Here is a 21,277-nt window from a genome sequence, read left to right on the forward strand (position 1 = left end):
AATCTAGTCAAGAATTTTTAAAATATGCACAGAATCAGAATGGTTTGAAATAAATGAATTTCTCTAGCTTACACATTTCCCAGATAAAGTAACAGCTGAGTATTTTCAGAAGAACCTCTTTATCCTTTAAGTCAGTGTAAGAATATAAAACACCATAATATTTTATTAATTACAAATCACTTCATACTCATTTTAACATAATATAGTTCCTATTCCTCTCATCTGATTGACTTCCTAATGGTGTTGTTACTCTTAATTATCTAGGTATGCTAACAGTTGGTCTAGTTTTAAGCCTCTTGTAGATATAGTTAATATGAGACTCCATGACAAAGAATCCATTCTTATTCCAAATATCAATCACTCTACATACCCAACTTATATAACTCCAATTCATTCAGAGTGAATTGATACCTAACCTTTATTTTTGTTATGTTTTAGCAGATATACATTTATTTGAGCATTTGAATCTATGAAGTCATTTGTTTCTAAAATTCTGTATTTCAGAATTCAATATCACTCTGATTTACTGTATACTATTATAGTGTTACTTGTGTAACACTGTATTGTATTAAGTGCAGAAACAGCATGGAATTTAAAAAAATGTTGCAATTATCTTTCTCTATCAGAAAGAATCAAAGTCTCTTGGCTTAACACAATATAGGTAGAACATTTTGTATATGATCATACTGTAGTTTTTCTGCATGCATTTTAATTTTTAATTTTACAAATTATTAATTTTAATTACCCTCATGAATAAAACCATTTCACAAATGATTTAAGAACACTCAAACAGTTTCTCAGACTCAGACTATCTATGTCATTGATGTTCTATGCATTTAGAATAACCATAGTGAAGCAGTGGGGTTTTACATAGGATTTTAAACTTTCTAAGCTGCATGTTTATAAAATGGAACAGATTTTATTTAGTATTTAACTGACCATTCTTCTAAAAATGAACTTAAGATATTACTTTTGCTATTCATTCACAAAAATATTGATTAAAATTTCTATACTTTTATAGTAAAAATATAGTAAAATGAATTAATATCCATTTATATTTCAGATCTATAACATTTTATATCCCTTTAATTTAAAAGATTTTGAAAATATATTTCAAGAACTGTAAGATAACTCTCTTTTATTATTTTAGCACAACAGAATATGGAACTCAACTGGAAATATTTAGGTTTAATTTTCAAAAGTTAACTTTTATTTAGAATATCTAACAGACTACTATAAGTAAAATCTCATTTTCTATCCTCCAGCAAAAAATATAATTATTCCACTAAATCAAAAATATATTTTACTCTACATCCTCAAATTATTTTACAGAGACATTAATATCTTACCTGGATATTTACTGATAAACTGTAGTACTTCTGAACTCAGATTAACTGGATGGCTCATTTACTGTTTCACTATATGTTGTCAGGATATGTTCAGTTTAGAGACATGAAAATTAAGTAAGTAAAGTGTAGAAACAATAAAACAGTCAAGTGCTTTGGAGATCTGGATTTCTTCATGTTGGTAAGTAACTTAAAATCCATCTTAATATTTTGAGTTCACAGACACACATTTTATATGATTGGCTTCCCTTATGAAGTTTCCTAGTTCAGAATTCTGAATAAATATCAAGTCTTTAAAACACTGGGGATTAAATTTTGAATATCTAGGACACCTTCTTTCCATGTGTGTCAATGATTAATTAGTTATCTTGAGGGCAAAGTAAAGTTCTGTTGATTCTACAGGGATTTCCTGTTATGGACTTTGGAAATTTCTGCAGAGACTCCTCATCTGAGAGCCAGTTTCTCAAACCTCCAGTTACTGGAAAGGCATTAATTAAAGACAGACTGAAGATGAGTGAATGATTTATTTAAGGGAAACGAAACACCCATTTTTACATCAACTTGTAGATGATGTTTACTGGTGCTACACTTGATTATACCATTATCTCTTATTTTACCTAGTTTAGAGTTATAATGGATAAAAAAATATCTATGTGAGTCACATGAAGTAACAATAAGATGTAGAGATATTTGAATTTGTGGATACAAGGGAGAAAATCTGAATCACTCAACCAGAATTCAATTCATTACTTTCATTACCTACAAGAGTCTGGCCACATCCTACACATCTCTGTTTTTTAAAACAACATTGAATACGTTTCTTGTGACACTTATATCAGAAGAAAACCAGGGTATATTTGCAGTCAGAGAAAGGAAAAGGCCATGATTCTTTTTAGACCCCATATAGAGGGTTTACCAATTTACCAATTATTCAATTCTTCATAGACAAATCTATATTATGTATTAAAAGTGGAACTTTATGACCTGCTGAGTGAAGGAAGCTAGGCACAGAATAACAAGGACTGCCTGATTCTTGTTGAATTCAAAGAAGGTGACATCACAGAGCTGAAGGTAGATTGGTGCTTACCAGTGCCTCATAATCTCTCTTTCTCTTGTCCACTAAGACCATTTAGTACTACATATATGGATACCTGTTGGACAATGTGTTGTAGCATATGTAGTGTTTACATTGCTGCATCTCTGAAGAAAAGTTACTGTCCCTTCTCCATCAGTCATCAATTATTTATACCGTCTTAGGCAGTGGTAGAGCATATTAATAACCTCTCCACCATCCATGGTGACCTTCTGGCTAGCATGATATTGTTTAAGTTCTGTTATATGCAGCTATAGACACTATGAGGTCATGTGCAATGGCCCTGTCATGCCCCCAAAATGCTGTTTCATTGATGATGCTCAACTCCTGACTTACATTCTTTCCACTCCTTCCATGATTATTCTTGAGACTCAGGTCTAAAGAGTGTGATATGGATGACCCATTAAAAATAAGTGTGTTCTATTATTCTCTGCATGTTGACCAGTTGTGGGTTTCTAGACTTAATCACCATCTCCTGTAAAAAGAAGTTTCTCTGGTGAGGGATGGGAGATACACTATTTCATAGGCATTGATTTAACCTATAGGTGTAGGCTTGTTGTTATGTCTATTTAGTAGAATAATAGTATTGGATTCTTCCTCAGGGTCTATGGTCTAGCCAGTTTTTACTCAGTTAACAGCATGAGGCATAAATTCTGTTTCACAGAGAGGACTCTAAATTCCATCAGAATGTAGATATTCCCATAACATTCATGCCAGTAAGTCACCAAAGGGGGTATTTTATCAAGTTTGTTGTACTGTAGCTTGTATAGGTCACAACTGGGTAAGATTATTGATTACTTTTTTCCCTGATAACATAAATAAAACCTTCTAGCACTATCGAGACCAGTCAGTAGGGATGAAGCTTCCAAATTTGTAGCAGCTCTATTTCTTCATGTTCTAGGACTCTACCATATATCTTGCTTATAGGGGCCTACTATCAATTTCTGAAGGGTATCCAAGAGTCAGGGTAATAGTTTTTAATATTGGTAGGGGTTCTATGAGACCCTAATGTCAAATGTCTTAAAAAGAAATATCAATTTTATTTAACTTTATAGTATCTGGTATCTAATTGGGGTCTTAGTTACACACATGCATGGCACACCATTATATAGTATCATAACATGGTCCAAGAACAGATTTATGTGATAGGGCTTATAAGAAAAAAAGAGTACTGTGAGTTTAGTTTGTTCAGAATATGGAACCATCAATGAAATGTGTTTTCATGCTCCTCGCAAGTGTAGCTCGTAAGAGTGAGTTTACTTCAGATTACTCATTACAATTCATTTAGATATTGTTATTTATTTATAATCCTCTATGGAAAAACATGTTTTTTGTCATGTGGCTTGCCCTTGTGGTGATGCACTTCACTCATGTGGCTCCCCTTAACCCTCAGAGTATAAACTGTCTCATGCTCTGAATAATGTTGTCTATTGAATGAGACTTTACCCTGCATCATTGATTGGTTCAATCCTCCCAGGTCTCCCCACCTCCAGAATTGCAAATAATACAGTAACTCCATTTAAGGCCTTTAATATTTATATGTATAAATATCTTAGTAAAAATACTTATTCACAGATTTCCATATAGCATTTTAAAATTACTGCTAATTATACTCCCATATTCCCTCCACTACTTTACCTTTTGTCTTCCACTCCACTCAGTCTTCTTACATATTTCATCTTTTCACTTCATAATATCTAAATTTCATTCCTCATTCCTTGAAATAAAATTCCTAGTCATCCTTACTTATATTTGGCCTTCTATGGGCATTTAAATTTAAATATATATTGCCAAAGACTTCAATCAAGAATACACATACAGAGAAAACATAAGGCACATGTATTTGTGGGTCTGGGTTACATCGCTTAGAGTGGTTATTTCTAGCTCCATCCATTTACCTGTTATTTTAAGAATTACTGTATCTTTTTTTTTTTTTTTTTTGGTTTTTCAAGACAGGGTTTCTCTGTGGTTTTGGAGCCTGTCCTGGAACTAGCTCTTGTAGACCAGGCTGGTCTCGAACTCACAGAGATCTGCCTGCCTCTGCCTCCCAAGTGCTGGGATTAAAGGCGTGTGCCACCACTGCCCGGCAGAATTACTGTATCTTATAATTGGGAAATGTTGTATTGCATTTATGTACCATACTTAACCAATGACCTTCTTCCATCACCATAGATTTATTATATATTCTTTTTTATGTGCAATTGGTTCAATTTTGTATAATGTCGGGGTCCGGTGCTAGCCAGACCATAAATTACTTCCCTCAACCAGACCCCAACATAAACTCTCTCTGGACCAGCGTGGAGGCGTGGGAATAAAGACACAACTCACATGGATTTATTGGGAGAGAGATTCTCAGTGGTTCCTCATGAAGTTCTGAGTTCACATCCTTAAGATTTTCTCTTGTTTATTCTCCAAACACCTTTTATAACAAAACATAAACTGAGTGGGAAATACACTAGCATTCTGTCTCCTAGGTAATCAAGTGAATGGCATTTTGTCACGTCAGCATCTACCTGTCTGTTGTCCATGCTAGCTGTCACGTAGGCTTAAATTAGCATCTCTATTAGACATCCTCCAAATTACAAAGAAAGGAACAACAACATCCTGACTTTTTGTTAGGACAGTGACAGCCTGTCTGCAGGGCTACGTGACACCTCAGGTGGGGCCTATGGCTTCAGAGCCTGACTACCATACCATATAGAAATATGGGTCTACAGTATAAAAGTACTATTGTTATGCATTTAAATATATGTTTCATCAGAGAAGTTCCACATTTATGGTACATTTCAAACTTGTGTAAGTTTCAAAGTTTATATAATCTTTCAAACAAGAACCTTTATCTGAGATTAAACCTTATTCTTGAGAAAGTTTGAGCCTTGTTTCTGAAATTCTTGAAGAATGGGTATCACTAAACTTGATAGATGTAAATCCACTTGAAGGCTAGAAATTGAGCACAATTGGCAGAGTGCTTGTCAAACACTTTTTTGATGCTCAGAACTGTATAAACTGATGTGATGGCTAATACCAGTAATCCCAACACTTGAGTAGACTAGGGGAGCTGGAAGTCCAGAGTCAACACTGACAATACAGCAAGTTTAAGGCTAATCAGTGCTACAAGAGACGGTCTCAAAAATGACTGCCTGTCATCCTGACTGACTGAATGAATGAATGTATAAGCAAAAAAAAAATACATTTGGTCCTTTAAGTATCTAAATAATCTACTTGGTTTATGAAATATATCATTAAAATTATTTTTGTATGCTTAGGGTTTTTTTTTATATATCAAAACTCGGGGGGGTCCCCAAGCGGTGCCGGCGCCAGCTCTAGAGTCCCGCACCCGAGCAAGCAGCTACAGTTTCCCACCAGCGGGAGGGCACGCGCCACGCTGGCGGTGGCGGCAGGTAAACACAAGAAATAGCCATGAGTATTTATTATTTATTAAGAAAGAGGGAGAGAGAAAGAGGGAGAGAGAAAAAGAGAGAGGGGGGGATGGAGAGAGAGAGAGAGAGAGAGGAGGAGAGAGGCAAAGCCCCGTGTTTACACCTGGAGAGAACACAGAGGGAGAGAGAGATGGTGGGCAGAGGTTGGAGTTTAAAAAGGAGTGGGCGTGGCTAGGGCAGGGACCTAAAGAATAACAACCACTCCACACCCTTACTCCTCCTCCCATCTTACCTTCTAATATAAACCCCATATTCCCAAATTACTCAGGAGATCCTTTCTTTTTCTCTTCTCCATGTACATCCATGTATGTCTCTCTTAGTATCATCTTTGTTGTCTAGATTCTTTGGTTGTGTACTCTAGGCTAGTTTTTCTTTGCTTATGTCTAAAACCCACTTATGAGTGAACACATATTACATTTATATTTCTGGATCTGGGATACCTCACTCAATATGCATTTTTCTAGATCCATCCATTGACCTGTAAATTTCAGGATATCATTATTTTTATCACTGTGTAGTACTCCATTGTGTAAATGTACCACATTTTCTTTTTATATTCTTTAATTGAGGATTATCTAGGTGCTTTCAGGTTCTGATTATTATAAATATTGCTGCTATGAACATAGTTGAGCACAAGTCCTTAAGGCATAATTGAGAATCTTTTGGGTATATACCCAACAGTAGTATTGCTGTGTCTTGGGTCAGATTGTTTCCTAATTTTCCCAGAAATAATCATACTGATTTCTAAAGCAGCTGTACAAGTTTGCAATCCTATCAGCAATGAAGAAGCATTCTCCTTACCCCAAATACTCTCAAGTATAAGATGTCATCAGTGTTTTTCCTCTTGGCCATTCTTCCAGGTCTAAGTTGGAATCTCAGCAATCTTTTGATTTGCGTTTCTCTGATGACGAAGGATGTTGAGCATTTCCTTAAGTGCCTTTCAGCCCTGTTAGATTCTGCTGTTGAGAGTTCTCTGTTTTGGTCTGTGCTCCATTTATTAAATTGGATTATTTGTTCTTTTGATGACTCCTAGGAAAAAATTAAATTTATGACATTTTTTATTTATTCATGTGTTTATATACAGTGCATACATGTGTGTGCCAGTATGCATGTGACACAGGACCCACTTGAAGATTAGAGGACACTGATTGGAGTCAGTTTTCTCTGTAATTCTCTTTCTTACTAGTTTCTTTGTGTGGTTTGGATATCAGAGTAACATGGAAGAAGAGTTAGGCAACTCTTCTGTTTCTATTGTATGGAACAATTTGAGGAGGATTGGTATTAGTTATTTATTGAAAATCTTATCGAATTCTGTGCTGAAATCATCTGGTTCTGAGGCATTTTTTTTCTGGTTGTGAGATTTTTGAGGACTGTTTTTATCTCCTTCGTGGATATAGGTCTTTTTAATTTGAGTATCTGGACTTGATTTAATTTGGAAAAGTGGCATTTATCCAGAAAATTAAGTTTTCCAATTATGTGGAATGCAGGTTTCTGAAGTATTACCTGATGACTCTCTAGATTTCCTCCATGTCTGTTGTTATGTCCTTCTTTTCATTTTTGATTTTGTTAACTTGGATATTCTTATATTCTCTCTTTGCCTTTTGGTTAGTTTGAATAAAGGTTTGTCTATTTTATTGCTAGTTTCTGTTATTATAGTTTTTGCTGTTGATGATGCTATTGTGTGTGTGTTTCCCTTCTTTGGGATTTGCTGATCTGAGATCATCTATTGTCTGTGTTTTTGTCAATGTAGCTGGCTTCCTTGGGTTTGAGTTTCCCTTCTTGTACTTTGTGCAGGGTTGGATTTGTGGCTATATATTGTTTAAATCTGACTTGGTAATGAAATATTTTCTTTTTTCTGTCTATGGAAATTGAAAATTTTGCTAGGTATAACAGTCAGAGCTGACATCCATGGTCTCTTAATGTCTTCACAATGCTTGACCAGGACTTTCTGACTTTTATTGTTTTCAATGAGAAGTCAGGTGTAAATTTTATATGTCTGCCTTTTTATATTACTTGGCCTTTTTACTTTGTAGCTCTTAATATTCTTTCTTTATTCTGTATAATTAGTGTTTTGATTATTATGTGTCAAGGAGAGGGTTTTTTTTTATTTTTGGTGCAGTCTATTTGGTATTCTCTAAGCTTCTTGTACCTTCATAGGCATAACCTATTTTAGGTTCGGAATTTTTTCTATGATTTTGTTGAATATATTTTCTACGCCTTTGAGATGGACTTCTCCTTCTTTTGTGCCTATTATTCTTTGGCTTGGTCTTTTCTTGGTGTCCCATATTTCCTGGGTATTTTGTATTAAGCTTTTGCTACATTTAACATTTTCTTTGACAAATGAATCTATTTCCTCCATCATATCTTCAATGTGTAATTCTCTCTTCCATCTCTTGTATCCTACTGTTTATGCTTTCATTTGTAGTTTCTGTTCATTTACCCATATTTTCCATTTAGAGAACTCCCTTGGTTAGTGTTTTCTTTATTTTCTCTTATTTCAGTTCTCAAGTCTTGAATCATTTCTTTTACCTGTTTGGTTGCTTTTTCTTTCTTTCTTTCTTTCTTTCTTTCTTTCTTTCTAAATGAGATTTGTTGGTTTCTTCAAAGTTTTTTGCTTGTCTTTTCTTCAACTTTATTTGGGGGGGGGGGATTTTACATTTCCTCTTTGAGGGCCTAAAACATTTTCCTAAAGTTATTCTTAAGGTCGTTTTTTTCTGCTTCATGCTTCATTTGTTTTGGGGTGTTTAAATCTTGCTGTTATAGAGCCACTAGTTTTTGTTCGTGTCATGTTGCAGGAACTTGGTTCAGTGCGAACTGCACTGTGAAGAAAAATGCTGTGGAGGAGCCAAAGTTGTGGCTATGTGGACAGTTTTTTGCACATTCAAATTTATAACCTGTTACCTGTGGAACGTGTTTGATAAATACAACAGTGGAGAAAATGAAGATTATCAAGTGGAGAAAAGGTAAAGAAAAGGTAACTTCAGAGGCATGCAAAGAGGACCGAAATGGAGGGAAAAAAAGTAGAGTCTCAGAACTGAGAACTCAAGAACAATGGCAATGGATTTTTTATCCTACTGCACGTACTGGCTTTCTGAGAGCCTAGGCAGTTTGGATGCTCACCTTAAGAGACCTGGATGGAGGTGGGCGGTCCTCAGATTTCAAAAAGGCAGGGAACCCTGATTGCTCTTCGGGCTGAAGAGGGAGGGGGACTTGATTGGGAGAGGGGGAGGGAAATGGGAGGCGGTGGCGGGGAGGAGGCAGAAATCTTTAATAAATAAATAAATAAATAGAAAAAAAGGGGAAAAAAAGGAAAACACACAGTGAACAAAGTATGAAGTCACAAGGTAGGGCTACCAGAAAAAAAAAGGAAACTAAATGAGGTGTGGGGCTCCCATGCTCAGTTGGTTAGGTCTTCTCCCTGCTGTTCCTTGATTACTTAAATACTGCAAGTTAGAATGCTTTTTATTTCTCTTCTAAAAAAAAAATCAAAATACATTTTCCTATAAATTTATTCTTACAAATGTCACTGAATTTAAATTTATTAACACAGTCTATGTGCTGTGGAATTTGGATACACGCTTTACTTATAGTTCTTTGTATAATTGTTACTTCATCTTAGTTAAGAGTGAATTAAAAACAAAGTTTCTCTATTTTTCTGGTTTTATTTGATAGCATTTTCATGCTTAGTGTTTCCTGGCAGAGTAAAACTGAGCTCAATATTTAATCCTTTTATAAGAAATACATGGAATGTGAATATTTATATATGAATATGTATGACTTCATTAAACATATGTCCTCTATTCTGTCTATTCTCTAGGTGTGCATAATTCTATATATGTATGTATATTCAAATGAATAATTTCTGAAGAATAAAATAATACAGAGGTACTAGTATTTATATAATCAGCCTTAAAGACTTTAATTAAAAAATGTGACAAACAGAGTAATGACCAAAAGAATTTTATTCATAAGAAATTTGTTTCCTAGTCATTAAAATAAATTAGTTCAATGGAACTAAATTCATTGTTAAATATATAATAAAACATACCAAGCCAAACTAATTATTTTAAAAATATTTTGTATTTTCTATTCATTTTTGGCTATGTGTTTTCATTTTCATCTTTCCATAACAAAATCTAAGTTATGTGGGATTTAGTGAACAAATCTATAAGACAAACAACTGTTTGTAGACAAGATCCATGCATTAAAAATTGAGTCAAAAATTAACTTTATAATGACATACCTCATTTAAAAAAAAACCTTCCTTACATATCTCTTTCAAATGTTATAGTATAGTCAACTGCATGGTCCACATAATGTCCATACCTTATCAAGATGGTAGTCATATTGTTTTTATTTTATTTTATTTTATGCCAAGCAGAAATCTGGAAAGCTAAATAAAAAAAATACTACAATTTAGTCAGCATTTACCTCTTCAGAGACAGAGGTTTATTACTACTGATATCATTTTTCTCTTACCCATGTTATGAGTTTTGTTGTAGAGGGCTTTAAAAGGTGTTGGGATTTTGAAACCAGCAGTGAACTCAATAGTGTAGGCATACAGGAAGGCTGGTGCCAATTCTTAAGTCTGTGGTTTGTTTTGGAGGTTTTATTCTATTAACACAGAAAAATGCTGTCTGTATATTTTCTTTTGGGTCAAGGTAAACTAACTGTATTCCTGAGAAGAGAATTGAAATTCTTATGAGATCACAAATGTTCCCTGAGAACAAAGTGCAGCTTCTGTAAAGAGCAGTGTGAATTGGACACAAGAAAGGAGTCCAAATGGCTCTATGGGACATCATAAACTTTGCATTGTAAATATCCACTCACATACCCAAACCTAGCTTGAAAAATTGGAATTGCATCTTATAGTACTATTTCTTATCACAAGTAACCCTTCTGACAGCTTTAAGGAAACAATAAATTTTAGGTCAGTATAGAAATTATGTAGTAATGTTGATATGTCTATTAGAAGGAAGGAACCTTCTCAGCTCTTGTCAAATCTGGCTTGGGGATCTAGTATCATAGAAATCTTCATGGATCCAAAAGCTGCTATGATCTTTCAAATTTGGAGCTGGAAAATTCAAAGAATGAAACTCATAAACCAAAGAAGTATGCTACAGACAGAAGTTTATTATTTCTTATTTTTTGACAATAACTCAAGAGGGAGATGAGGGAGGAAGAGAAACAGAAAAGGAGTAAGGGAATCAAAAAGGAGAGAGAATGAGAAGGGTAGGGAGGGAGTAGAGAAGGGACAAGAATGTGTATAGGAGGGAGGTAGATAGAGACAGAGACATGAAGAGAGACAGAAACAGGAGAAGATAAGTTAAGGGAGAAGATAACTTACTACATTTGGAACTTCATAGAGACAAGAAGTAATAGAAGCCACAGATGTTGTATCAAATATGAAAAAGAATTGGCCTCATTTGTTCTTACTCCAATGGCCCTTTTGAAAGTTGATAGAAAAATCACTGCTTTTGTGTACAGCTCAGTAAAAACAATGTAGAACAAGCATAACCTGCTTTACAAACTGTTGTGACCCTGTAACAGCAACTCCATTGCTACTACAAAAGGCAGTAGCTGAGGAGGCACTGTTTGAGAATATTTGCAAATCTATGTAAATAATTACAATCTAGGTCTTTAGAACTTTGAAGCAAAGCCTTAAATTCCTTCATAGAAATTCTCATCTTTTGATAAAATCCTTCACTCATAATGGACCTTCATAGGGCCTAAATGTACAACTCAAGTAACAAGGTGTCAATGTGACCTGAATTCCCTCTCCTGAATCAGTGATTATCCAACATCCAAGAGGCACACCATAATAAGATGTTCAATCTGGGCACAAGGATATTCTGGTTATTGGTAAATATTACTTACATAAATATATACCAACATTTCTATAAGGTTCTGCTAATATTTTGAGGCTATTGTGAATAATATTGCTTCAATGATTTCTATTCTTCTTGGTTTAAAGAAGCTTCCTTATTATTACTATAATATTGAATAAAGAATAATTAGTTAGTGTAATTTAAATGGAGTTACTCTATAATGGGGTGATGAAAATCCTAGAAGACATCACAGGCTAACAAATAAAATGTCAAGTATTAGAAATCATTTTCCTTTCTTGAAAATTTCCTTTCCTTGTTGACAAGTGAGTTCACATAGATCCAAAGATTACAAACTACAGTCATGGAACCTGGATAATAACAAGACATTATGGTTAAGACTCTACTGCAGAAAATGCCATATATTTGAATCACAGAACATGGAGAAACCAAACTGGTACTAATCTGAATGCTTCATCTCTGCTGAATAACATTCATAGTGTGGAAGGATGCTACATGCACTATTATAGAGGAAAAACTAATCATCATTCTTAATCAGTTAACTTTTGGAGTTTCAATTATAAACAACTTAGAAGACATAAATACTTATGCAATAGTGGCATAAATTGAATTCTTTGTACTTAAGGCACAGTCCATATGTTGAAACTTATTATTATCATGTACCAAGTACCTATGAATAGACATCTGATAGGCCCTAGGGATGAATCTACTAACATTACTGTCCTAAATATGCGTAGTATTAATCTAAGTCCTAGGGAATTATTAGTATCTAATGCCATAGATTAGTTGGTCACCCAATCCCCTGCAAAGAAACTTTTTTTGTAGTAAAAGGCTGTAGACCGAGACTGCTTGTTTGTTTTCCAGACACCAAGACTAAAAATAATCACACAGAAACAATATTAATTACAGTACTACTTGACCAAGCAGTTAAGCATATTGCTAGCCAGCTCTTATATCATAGATAACCAATTTCCACTAGGTTTGTATTTTACCGCAGTCCTGGTGGTTTACTGGGAAGGTTCCAGGAAGTTTGCCACCTTTGGCAGCTATATAGCATCTTGCTGAACCACCGTCTTTCTCCCAGAATTCAGTTGACTTTTCCTGCCTAGCTTTATTCTGTCCTGTTAGAGGCCAAAAGCAGCTTCTTTATTTACAGATGGTAACAGAGCGTATTCACAGCATACAGAAAGAATCCCATATCACCTAAATCAAAGGGAAGGTTTTAACTTTTTTTTTTAGAATTTTTTCTTTTTTTTTTATTATTATTGAAAAAATTTCCACCGCCTCCCTGCCTCCCATTCCTCTCCCCCTCCCCCCCACTCCTTTCTCCTTCCCTCTCCAGTCCAAAGAGCAGTCAGGGTTCCCTGCCCTGTGGGAAGTCCAAGATCCTCCCATGGGTCTAGAAAGGTGAGCATCCAGACAGGCTAGGCTCCCACAAAGCCAGTACATGCAGCAGGATCAAAACCCAGTGCCACTGTCCTTGGCTTTTCATCGGCCCTCATTGTCATGTTCAGAGAGCCCGGTTTTATCCCATGCTTTTTCATGCCCAGTCCAGCTGGCCTTGGTGAACTCCCAATAGATCAGCCTCACAGTGGGTGGGTGCACCCCTCACGGTCCTGACTTCCTTGCTCATTCATGTTCTCCCTCCTTCTGCTCCTCATTTGGACCTTGGGAGCTCAGTCCAGTGCTCCAATGTGGGTCTCTGTCTCTATCTTCATCTATCGCCAGATGAAGGTTCTATGGTGATATGCATGATATTCATCAGTACGGCTAGAGAATAGGGACGGTTTTAACTTTTACATAGCAAAATTACATATAAGAAAACACTTATTGAGCAAGAATTATAATTACAATATTTAGTCCCTTTACATTTGGCAAATTAAGGAAAGTGCTCTATCATCTATTCTATCTTTGTGAGTCTAATGTTTTATATATAATTTATATTTTATAATTGTAACTATCTTTCTTCAACTCCATCAAAGACTCCAGAAGGATATAATATTACATAAGTAAACAAGAAGTACATTGTAAGCAACTTCCAAAACTCCAGAGCTGACAGAGATATCTCACTACCTAGACAGTTACCCAAAGTTCTGTAACATTGCGGCAACCATATTTAGCCTACAGGCCTATAGTATCTGGCAGACCTTTCCATAAAGCAGGAAATCTGAAGATCTCTTATGCTTTGTTTTGGCAAATTGCATCAGTTGCTTTCTTCTGTCTTCTGCCAAATGTCTGGCAGTTCTCTCATGAAGAAGGAATCCTAAAGTTCAGCAGTCATTTTTTGTGATTCCTGCATGTCCAGTTTATACAGGATGCCATCAAGCAGTTCAGGCAAGAGCGGTCTATTGCACAAATGGCTTACCAACTATATAAGTAGTCTCTTTGATGTCCATCATCTTCTTGAAGTAGATTGGTGTTACCAGGAGAAAATGTGTCACATTGTCATGATAAGTCCTAATCTTTAAAAACATTTTAAATGTCATATTCAGTTAGTCATTGAAAGGTTTGAAGAAACCCTATCCAACTTAAATATTTCTCTGTACTTCTAGAAAACCTAATTAACATTACTACAAGATTGACTGTTATAAAGAAATATCTATTAACCTGCATTTCATAATTATGCATTACTTTTTTGGTTTTCTTTTCTTTTTTTTTTTTGAGACCGCTTTTTCTGTAGCTTTGGTGCCTGTCCTGGAACTAGCTCTTGTAGCTCAGGCTGGCCTCAAACTCACAGAGATCTGCCTCCCAAGAGCTGGGATTAAAGGCATGAGCCACCACTGCCCAGCTATATATTACATTTTAAAATGAGCTGCACAAACACAATACTTTAATCATGAGCAGAACTATACATATAACAAAATTGACATAAAATTTTATCAATAAACCAAGATCCATACCATTAAAAAGTATTCATTTCTATATTATATCCCCATATAAATGAAAAAAGTTATGAACAATATTTGGAAATTTGGGCATAGTTCTCTCCATATAGCTTCCTGCTTTTGATTGCTGAAGTGTTTGGGGGTTCACAGAGACCTTCCAGAGGATCTTGGTCCATCAAAACACATTAGTCTGAATGGATTCTAAAGGTTCTCATCATCTATGGAAAGAAAAGCAGACCTCTTTCACAAAGCAACATATCTTTAGAACCAAATTTTGATGTCACGATAATATATATATATATATATATATATATGTGTGTGTGTGTGTGTGTGTGTGTGTGTGTGTGTGTGTGTGTATGTATATGTATATGTATATATCCTGTACAATGGGATGTCTAAAACACTGTAATATACATAATCCAGATTCTCTGTGTATTTTCCATCTTTTGTGGCTTATTTTTCTTTTTTCTTTTATTTTTAAATGAAAACAAACTATCTTTTCATCATACATATGAACCCAAGTTCCCACTCCCTCCCCTTCTTGCATTCCCTACACTTATTCTGCACCTCACACCCCATCTATTTCATAGAGAGGGTAAGGTCCAAGGCCCTCCCTACTATATCTAGCCTAAGCAAGGCATCGGTATAAAGAGAATAGGTTCTAAAAACACCAGTACAACCAGTAGGGATGAATCCTGGTGCCACTGCTAGTGGCCCCTCAGTCTGTTCCAGTTATTCAACTGTCAAGTAAATTCAGAGGGACTATTTTGGACCTATCCTGGTTTCTTCCCTGTCTGGGGAGATGGTGAGCTCCCATTAGCTCAGTTAGACTATTTCAGTGGGTGTCCCCATCATAATCTTGACCTTTTTGCTCATATTCTCACTGCTCCCACTCTTCAACTGGACTTTGGGAGCTCAATCCAGTACTCCAAAGCAGGTCTCTGCCTCTGTTTCTATTAGTTGCTGGATGAAGGTTCTATGGTGATATTTAAGATATTCATCAGTCTGACCACAGAGCCAGGGTAGTTTAGACACCAACTCCTCTATTGCTTAGGATCTTAGCTGGGGTCATCCTTGTGGATTCCTGGAAGTTTCTGTAGGGCCAGGTTTCTTGCTAGCCCCACAATGGCTCCCTCAATCAAGTTAATTTTTTCTAACTCTCATCTCTGTCTTTCTTAAATTTTTCTATAAATTTAATATTTATTTTATTATCTTTGGCCTTTCAATCTATGACTGTCTGTACTCTTTTATAACTATCTATATTCTTTTTCTTTCAATTGTAATGCATTTTCCAACACTGTGACCCATTTAGAAGTCTTTTATCTTTTGTCTTTAATACTTGCATATCTGTAATTATTTTTGACCAAGAATGTTTTTCTCAAATGTTAAGCAGGCATGGCTAGGAACAACTCTGTGGCCCTGCCTGTTAACTCTACCCAGTCCAAAATGGTGGAGGCATATTCACTGCCTCTGAGAGTCCTGCAAATTGACCCAGCACCAGGGTCACAGTGGATCTATGTCATGTCACCTTTTAGCAATTTGTAACATGCTGCTTACAGATCTTGTTTAAGTGCTCGACCTCCTGAAAGAGCAAGAGCTGTTCATGCAACTAATACAAACCAGGAAGCTGCCATTTATTAAAGAAGCCACATGGGTTTTTTGCTGCTAATGCTGAATCAGTAATATGTCTCTTAAAAGAACTGCAGCTTACCTGCTCACTGCCAGCAAACAGCCCATCTAGGGAAAAATTCGGCTACCAAGAAGTTGCACAAAATTCTGTTTTGTTTTTGTTTTTTGTTTCTTTGGGGGTTTTTTGTGTGTGTCTAGAATTTCTTTTTAAGCTCTATCAGGTTTAATGTGGGTGTAGTCAGTCCATATTGGTGTGCCATTCTGTAGACGGAGACTGCTTGTTTGTTTCCCAGATACTGAGACCCAAAATAATCAAACAGAAACTATAGTAATCACAACACTTTTTTGGCCAACAACTTAAGCATATTGCTATCTAGCTTGTATCTTAAAATAATTCATTATTTTGTTTTTACCAGGAAGCTTGTAGTATACTAGTGAGGCTCTGGGGCATCTGTCTCCTTCAGCAGCTACATGATGTCTCTCTGATTCTGCCTTCTTTCTTTCAGCATTCATTTTAGTTTTCTCACCTAGCTCTGTTCTGCCATGCCAGAGGCCCAAGCTTCTTCTTTATTAACCAATGGTAACAAAGCATATTCACAACATACAAAGAGTAATCCCACATCAGAAGGGGGTTGCCACAAACTCACAACTAGAAAACATGAAGACAATAAGTGACTACAGATTTTCTACCCTAAATACACATATCTATATTATATCCTGTCCCCCTAGTTCTCAGGAATCATTACAGGCAAGCAGGTGGAAAGATTAAAAAGAAAGAAGTGGTAGATGACTTCAAATAGTGTTTTCTGAACACAAGGAAGTCACAAATATGAACTCATAGCATTGTGGACCATCGCTTCCTGGAACTTTGAGATTCTGTTTATATCTTTGAGGATTAGAAGACCTGTTCTAATCTGTGAACCTAAATTCCAAATTAAAGACAAAAGTGATACTTGTTAAATATGTTTTTGTTATTCAATATTCAAAATTAAATGTTTTTTCTATATTTTGAAATAATAAACATAAAATTGATACATCTAATTTTAAGAGGAACATTATTTAACAATGTAAGATGCTGTTGAATGCCATGAAGTCTAAAGATGAATTTACTGGATGCATCTACTCTCTGTCAACAGTCATTCTACTTCCCTCATATAATTAAAAGGAGCAATACATTCTTCTTATTTCATTCTATATACTTTTTGCTGAAAGATTCATCATGTTGTGTACTGCAAAAGACAGAAAGTGCAATAAGACTTTAAACTGTAGTATAAGCAAATTTGTAGACAAAAGTGAAATATTACGCAAGGTCAGATATGATCCAAGAAAAACAAATAAGTTTTTAGACACTTTAGTTTAGTGTTGTTTTCTGAGATTATACTAAATGCACATACATCAAATTGTTTATTTCTTTAAAAATGTATGAATTCAGTTTTAATTTGACTCCATATTCCATTAAAAGAAAACAAAAAAGCCCAGACAAATCAACTCATAGGAAGAAAGGCTTTATGTAGCTCACAATTTAGAGGTTTTATTGCATTATTAGTTGACCCTTTTATTTGTGGCTTGGTGTCATAGCAAAATTGAATTGTAGAACAAAACTTTTCATTTTAGGTCTAAAGAAGAAAAAGAGGTAAGATGATGTGAACAGAGTCTCATAATCTTATTTAAAAATTCCTCTATTGACAAAATCTCCCATATAACCTGTATGCATAGTATATATGCATATAAACTGTATATAAAGTTTGCATAGCCTGACAATATCCACAAATAGTGACATGTTTTATGAAAGGACCTGCAATTATGCCAGGGTGAACAACCATCGGGTATAAAAAAATGAATGTGTTTAAATATATCCATAAATATAATCATGTACACAGATGAGATCAAATCACATGTAAACTATATTCACACAGATACATGCAAATGCAATGTATATCTTTACATTTATATATATAATATGTATATATGATACTAGCAATACATTTCCACTAACATTTATCCAAGAAATATTTAATCCCAAAGCACATGGGAAAACATTTTGGGAAGGAAGAGATTATCAACAGAAGGTAGAACAAAGTGTTGCAATGAATGCACAAAGTGGAGTAGTGTCTAGAGTGGAATTCTTCTTAACCAATATTAGTGTATGGAGAAGAAACGCAGGTGGATCTGAAGATGGTTCACTCATTCTGTACTCACCCTATGTATGAACTCTGTAACCAAGGTCACCCCAAATATAAAGCACGTAAAATTTGTTCTCTTACACATAAGTCTCAGAAAACCTCCAGGGACTAGAACTTCATAAAATCTTGTTACTCTTTGAGCTTAGGTGATCTAATTTAAAACAGTTTCTTCAACTACATACTCTAAAACTTCTAGATAACCTATTTAAATCCTAATCAACTCACTTTTATAATTTAGCTATTGAGACTCTTATAATTGTTTGATCTTTTAGCTAGCTTGATTATTTCCCGAATCAATCTAACTTCAACATTGTTCTATCTTCTCCAGGACATTTTCTCGATAAAATCCCACAATTATTTATTTCATAAAAGACATTAATGTCTTGTATCACTGAAACTTTATGTATGGGGAGAAAACACAAAACAGAACAAAAAAGAAACACAGACTCATCCTAGATGGTGACTGTGATGGACCTCTCCCCACTCTCACAAGCACACCGACCACAGAGCATTCTTTGACTGTCTGTTCACTGTCTTAACTTGAACTTGCACTACCATATCTTTTTCACTCTTTGTGAGAAACACAAGTTGAATTGTTGCTACAATCATCATTTCACACAAATGAATTTAACTAAAGAACTATATTTCTAAAAATTTTGAAAGTTTGTGCTTATTTACACAAATATAGCACTGATTTATCTGAATTGGTTAAAGTTCTATGATTCTTCATGCTGACAATGACATCATATTCACTTTATATTTATAAGAACCACATCATTACTTAAGTTAATATATTTAAAATGACATAATGAATGGCATACAAACCCATTAAAATGTTTTAATTTGAATCCTATTGTATTTATTTTATTATACTGGAACATTTCATTAAAACTATTTGTATAATTTAAAATTTATTTCAAATACTAAAAATAGCTACATAGAATAGAGTCCATTTCAGTGTTAGCTCTGGGGTAACAGCATTTGCTACAAAAGGTGAATAACTGTGTTCATCACCACAGCAATATATCATACAAATGACAGCAGAAATGGTTTCCAATTCCACTGTTGAAAAGATGATGCCCCAAACATGCTTCCAATATTAGTGATATGGGGGCTGTATAAAAAGGATTGTTATGATTAGCAGGTTAAAATTCTGGCTCCATGTATAATGAATGATTCTCTTTGAAGCAGATAACTTAAAAATGAATAATTAGAACATTTGACATACTCTGGCCAATGTACATGTTTGCATGACTAAATAGAACTACTCCCATATACATGTGCATATACGACAAACATACACTACAAAACAAGACCCACAACAGAATTCTATGCTTGGTTTATCTTCAAAACATTTTGAACAATGCACAAAATACACTCAAATTAATTCTGCATAACATTGCAATGTTTTTAATAAGAATAAAGCAGATGATTAATATGAGACCTAAGACTTTAAAAATTTTGCAAGTGAATTTTTTACCTGCTTATTTCTCAAACTGTAGATAATTGGATTCAGTACAGGAATTATGATGGTGTAAAATACAGAATCCATCATATTATCGTCATCTACTTGTGGAGATGCAGGACGCACATACATGAAAAGAAGAGGGCCATAGTATAAAGACACAGACAAGAGATGGGCTCCACATGTGGAGAAGGCTTTCTTTATGCCTTTGATAGATTTCTGATTTAAGATTGAAAACAAAATGATAGTGTAAGAGACAAGAATAGTTGAAATAGTAAATACTTGAATTGAGCCAGAAAAAATAAAAAGCATTAGGTAATTGAGAGAAGGGTCAGTACAGGAAATCTTTAACAGTGGCATAACATCACAATAAAAATGATGTATTATGTTGGAATTACAGAATGTTAGTCTTAGTAAAAAGCCTTCATGAATTAAAGCATGAATAAATCCACCTATAAAGGATAATATTAACAAATATATACAGAGTTTATTCGTCATAATCACTGGGTAGAGTAAAGGTTTGCATATGGCTATGTAGCGATCATAGGCCATTGCTGCCAAGAGAAAACACTCTGTGGTTGCACTGATTGCAAATGAAAAAAACTATATCATGCATTCTGAAAGAGAAATCAGTTTACTCTTGGCAAAAATGTTTATTAGCATCTTTGGTGTCACAGTGGATGATAACCAAGTATCCACAAATGCTAAACTCCCTAGAAATAAATACATGGGGATATGAAGGCCAGGGTCATTCCAGATGAGAGTGATGAGACCAAGGTTCCCCACAATGGTGATAAGATAGATCACCAGGAACAGCAGGAAGAGGGGGATTTCCCACTGTGGCAGATGAGTGAGTCCTGTGAGAACAAACTGTGTCAGCACTGTTGCATTCTCTGATTCCATGTCCTCACTGGATGTCCCTGAGAATGAGAAATTAATGATGGATATCATACAGAATTCATAAAATTCAGGAAAGTAAAATTTTGGATAGTAGAGTTTAAAACACACTTATGTTCTCATCAGAATGACTATCAAATTTCATTTAATATCACCATATAAAATCAAAACTTTTCCTCAGAGTGAAAGAATTGTTTCAATTCATTATTCTATTAAAAATTGTGAATACATTAACACATTCAAGGGAAAGATACCTCTCAAACTTGTGTGAAATATGTGGAACTACAAATTGGTTTGTTTTGAAAATTCTTTGTGTTACATAGTCATAATCAAGGCAAAAGGTGTTTTATGCATCTAGATTATACAGGATATTCAACTGAAGGGTCCTTGTCAATTCTAATACTCTAATTTAATAAAGGGAAATCTTAAAATATATAGTGACCTGGGAATATTTTCAAAAGTTATTATACAGAGGAAGATAAAATCAGTTTCT

At 34.8% G+C, this 21,277-nt stretch overlaps 1 protein-coding gene across 1 annotated transcript; it reads right to left on the minus strand.

Moving 5' to 3' along the window:
* Nucleotides 1-19,866: 19,866 nt before the first annotated feature.
* On the minus strand, nucleotides 19,867-20,790 carry LOC121461900 (olfactory receptor 187-like). Its single transcript, XM_041673254.1, is given in 1 exon segment — nucleotides 19,867-20,790. A coding segment is annotated over 1 exon segment (924 nt).
* Nucleotides 20,791-21,277: the final 487 nt, after the last annotated feature.

The sequence above is a fragment of the Microtus oregoni genome, unplaced genomic scaffold (assembly GCF_018167655.1).
Source record: "Microtus oregoni isolate MIOR12 unplaced genomic scaffold, Mior012 000023F_ref0000262, whole genome shotgun sequence".
Classification (NCBI taxonomy): Eukaryota; Metazoa; Chordata; class Mammalia; order Rodentia; family Cricetidae; genus Microtus; species Microtus oregoni.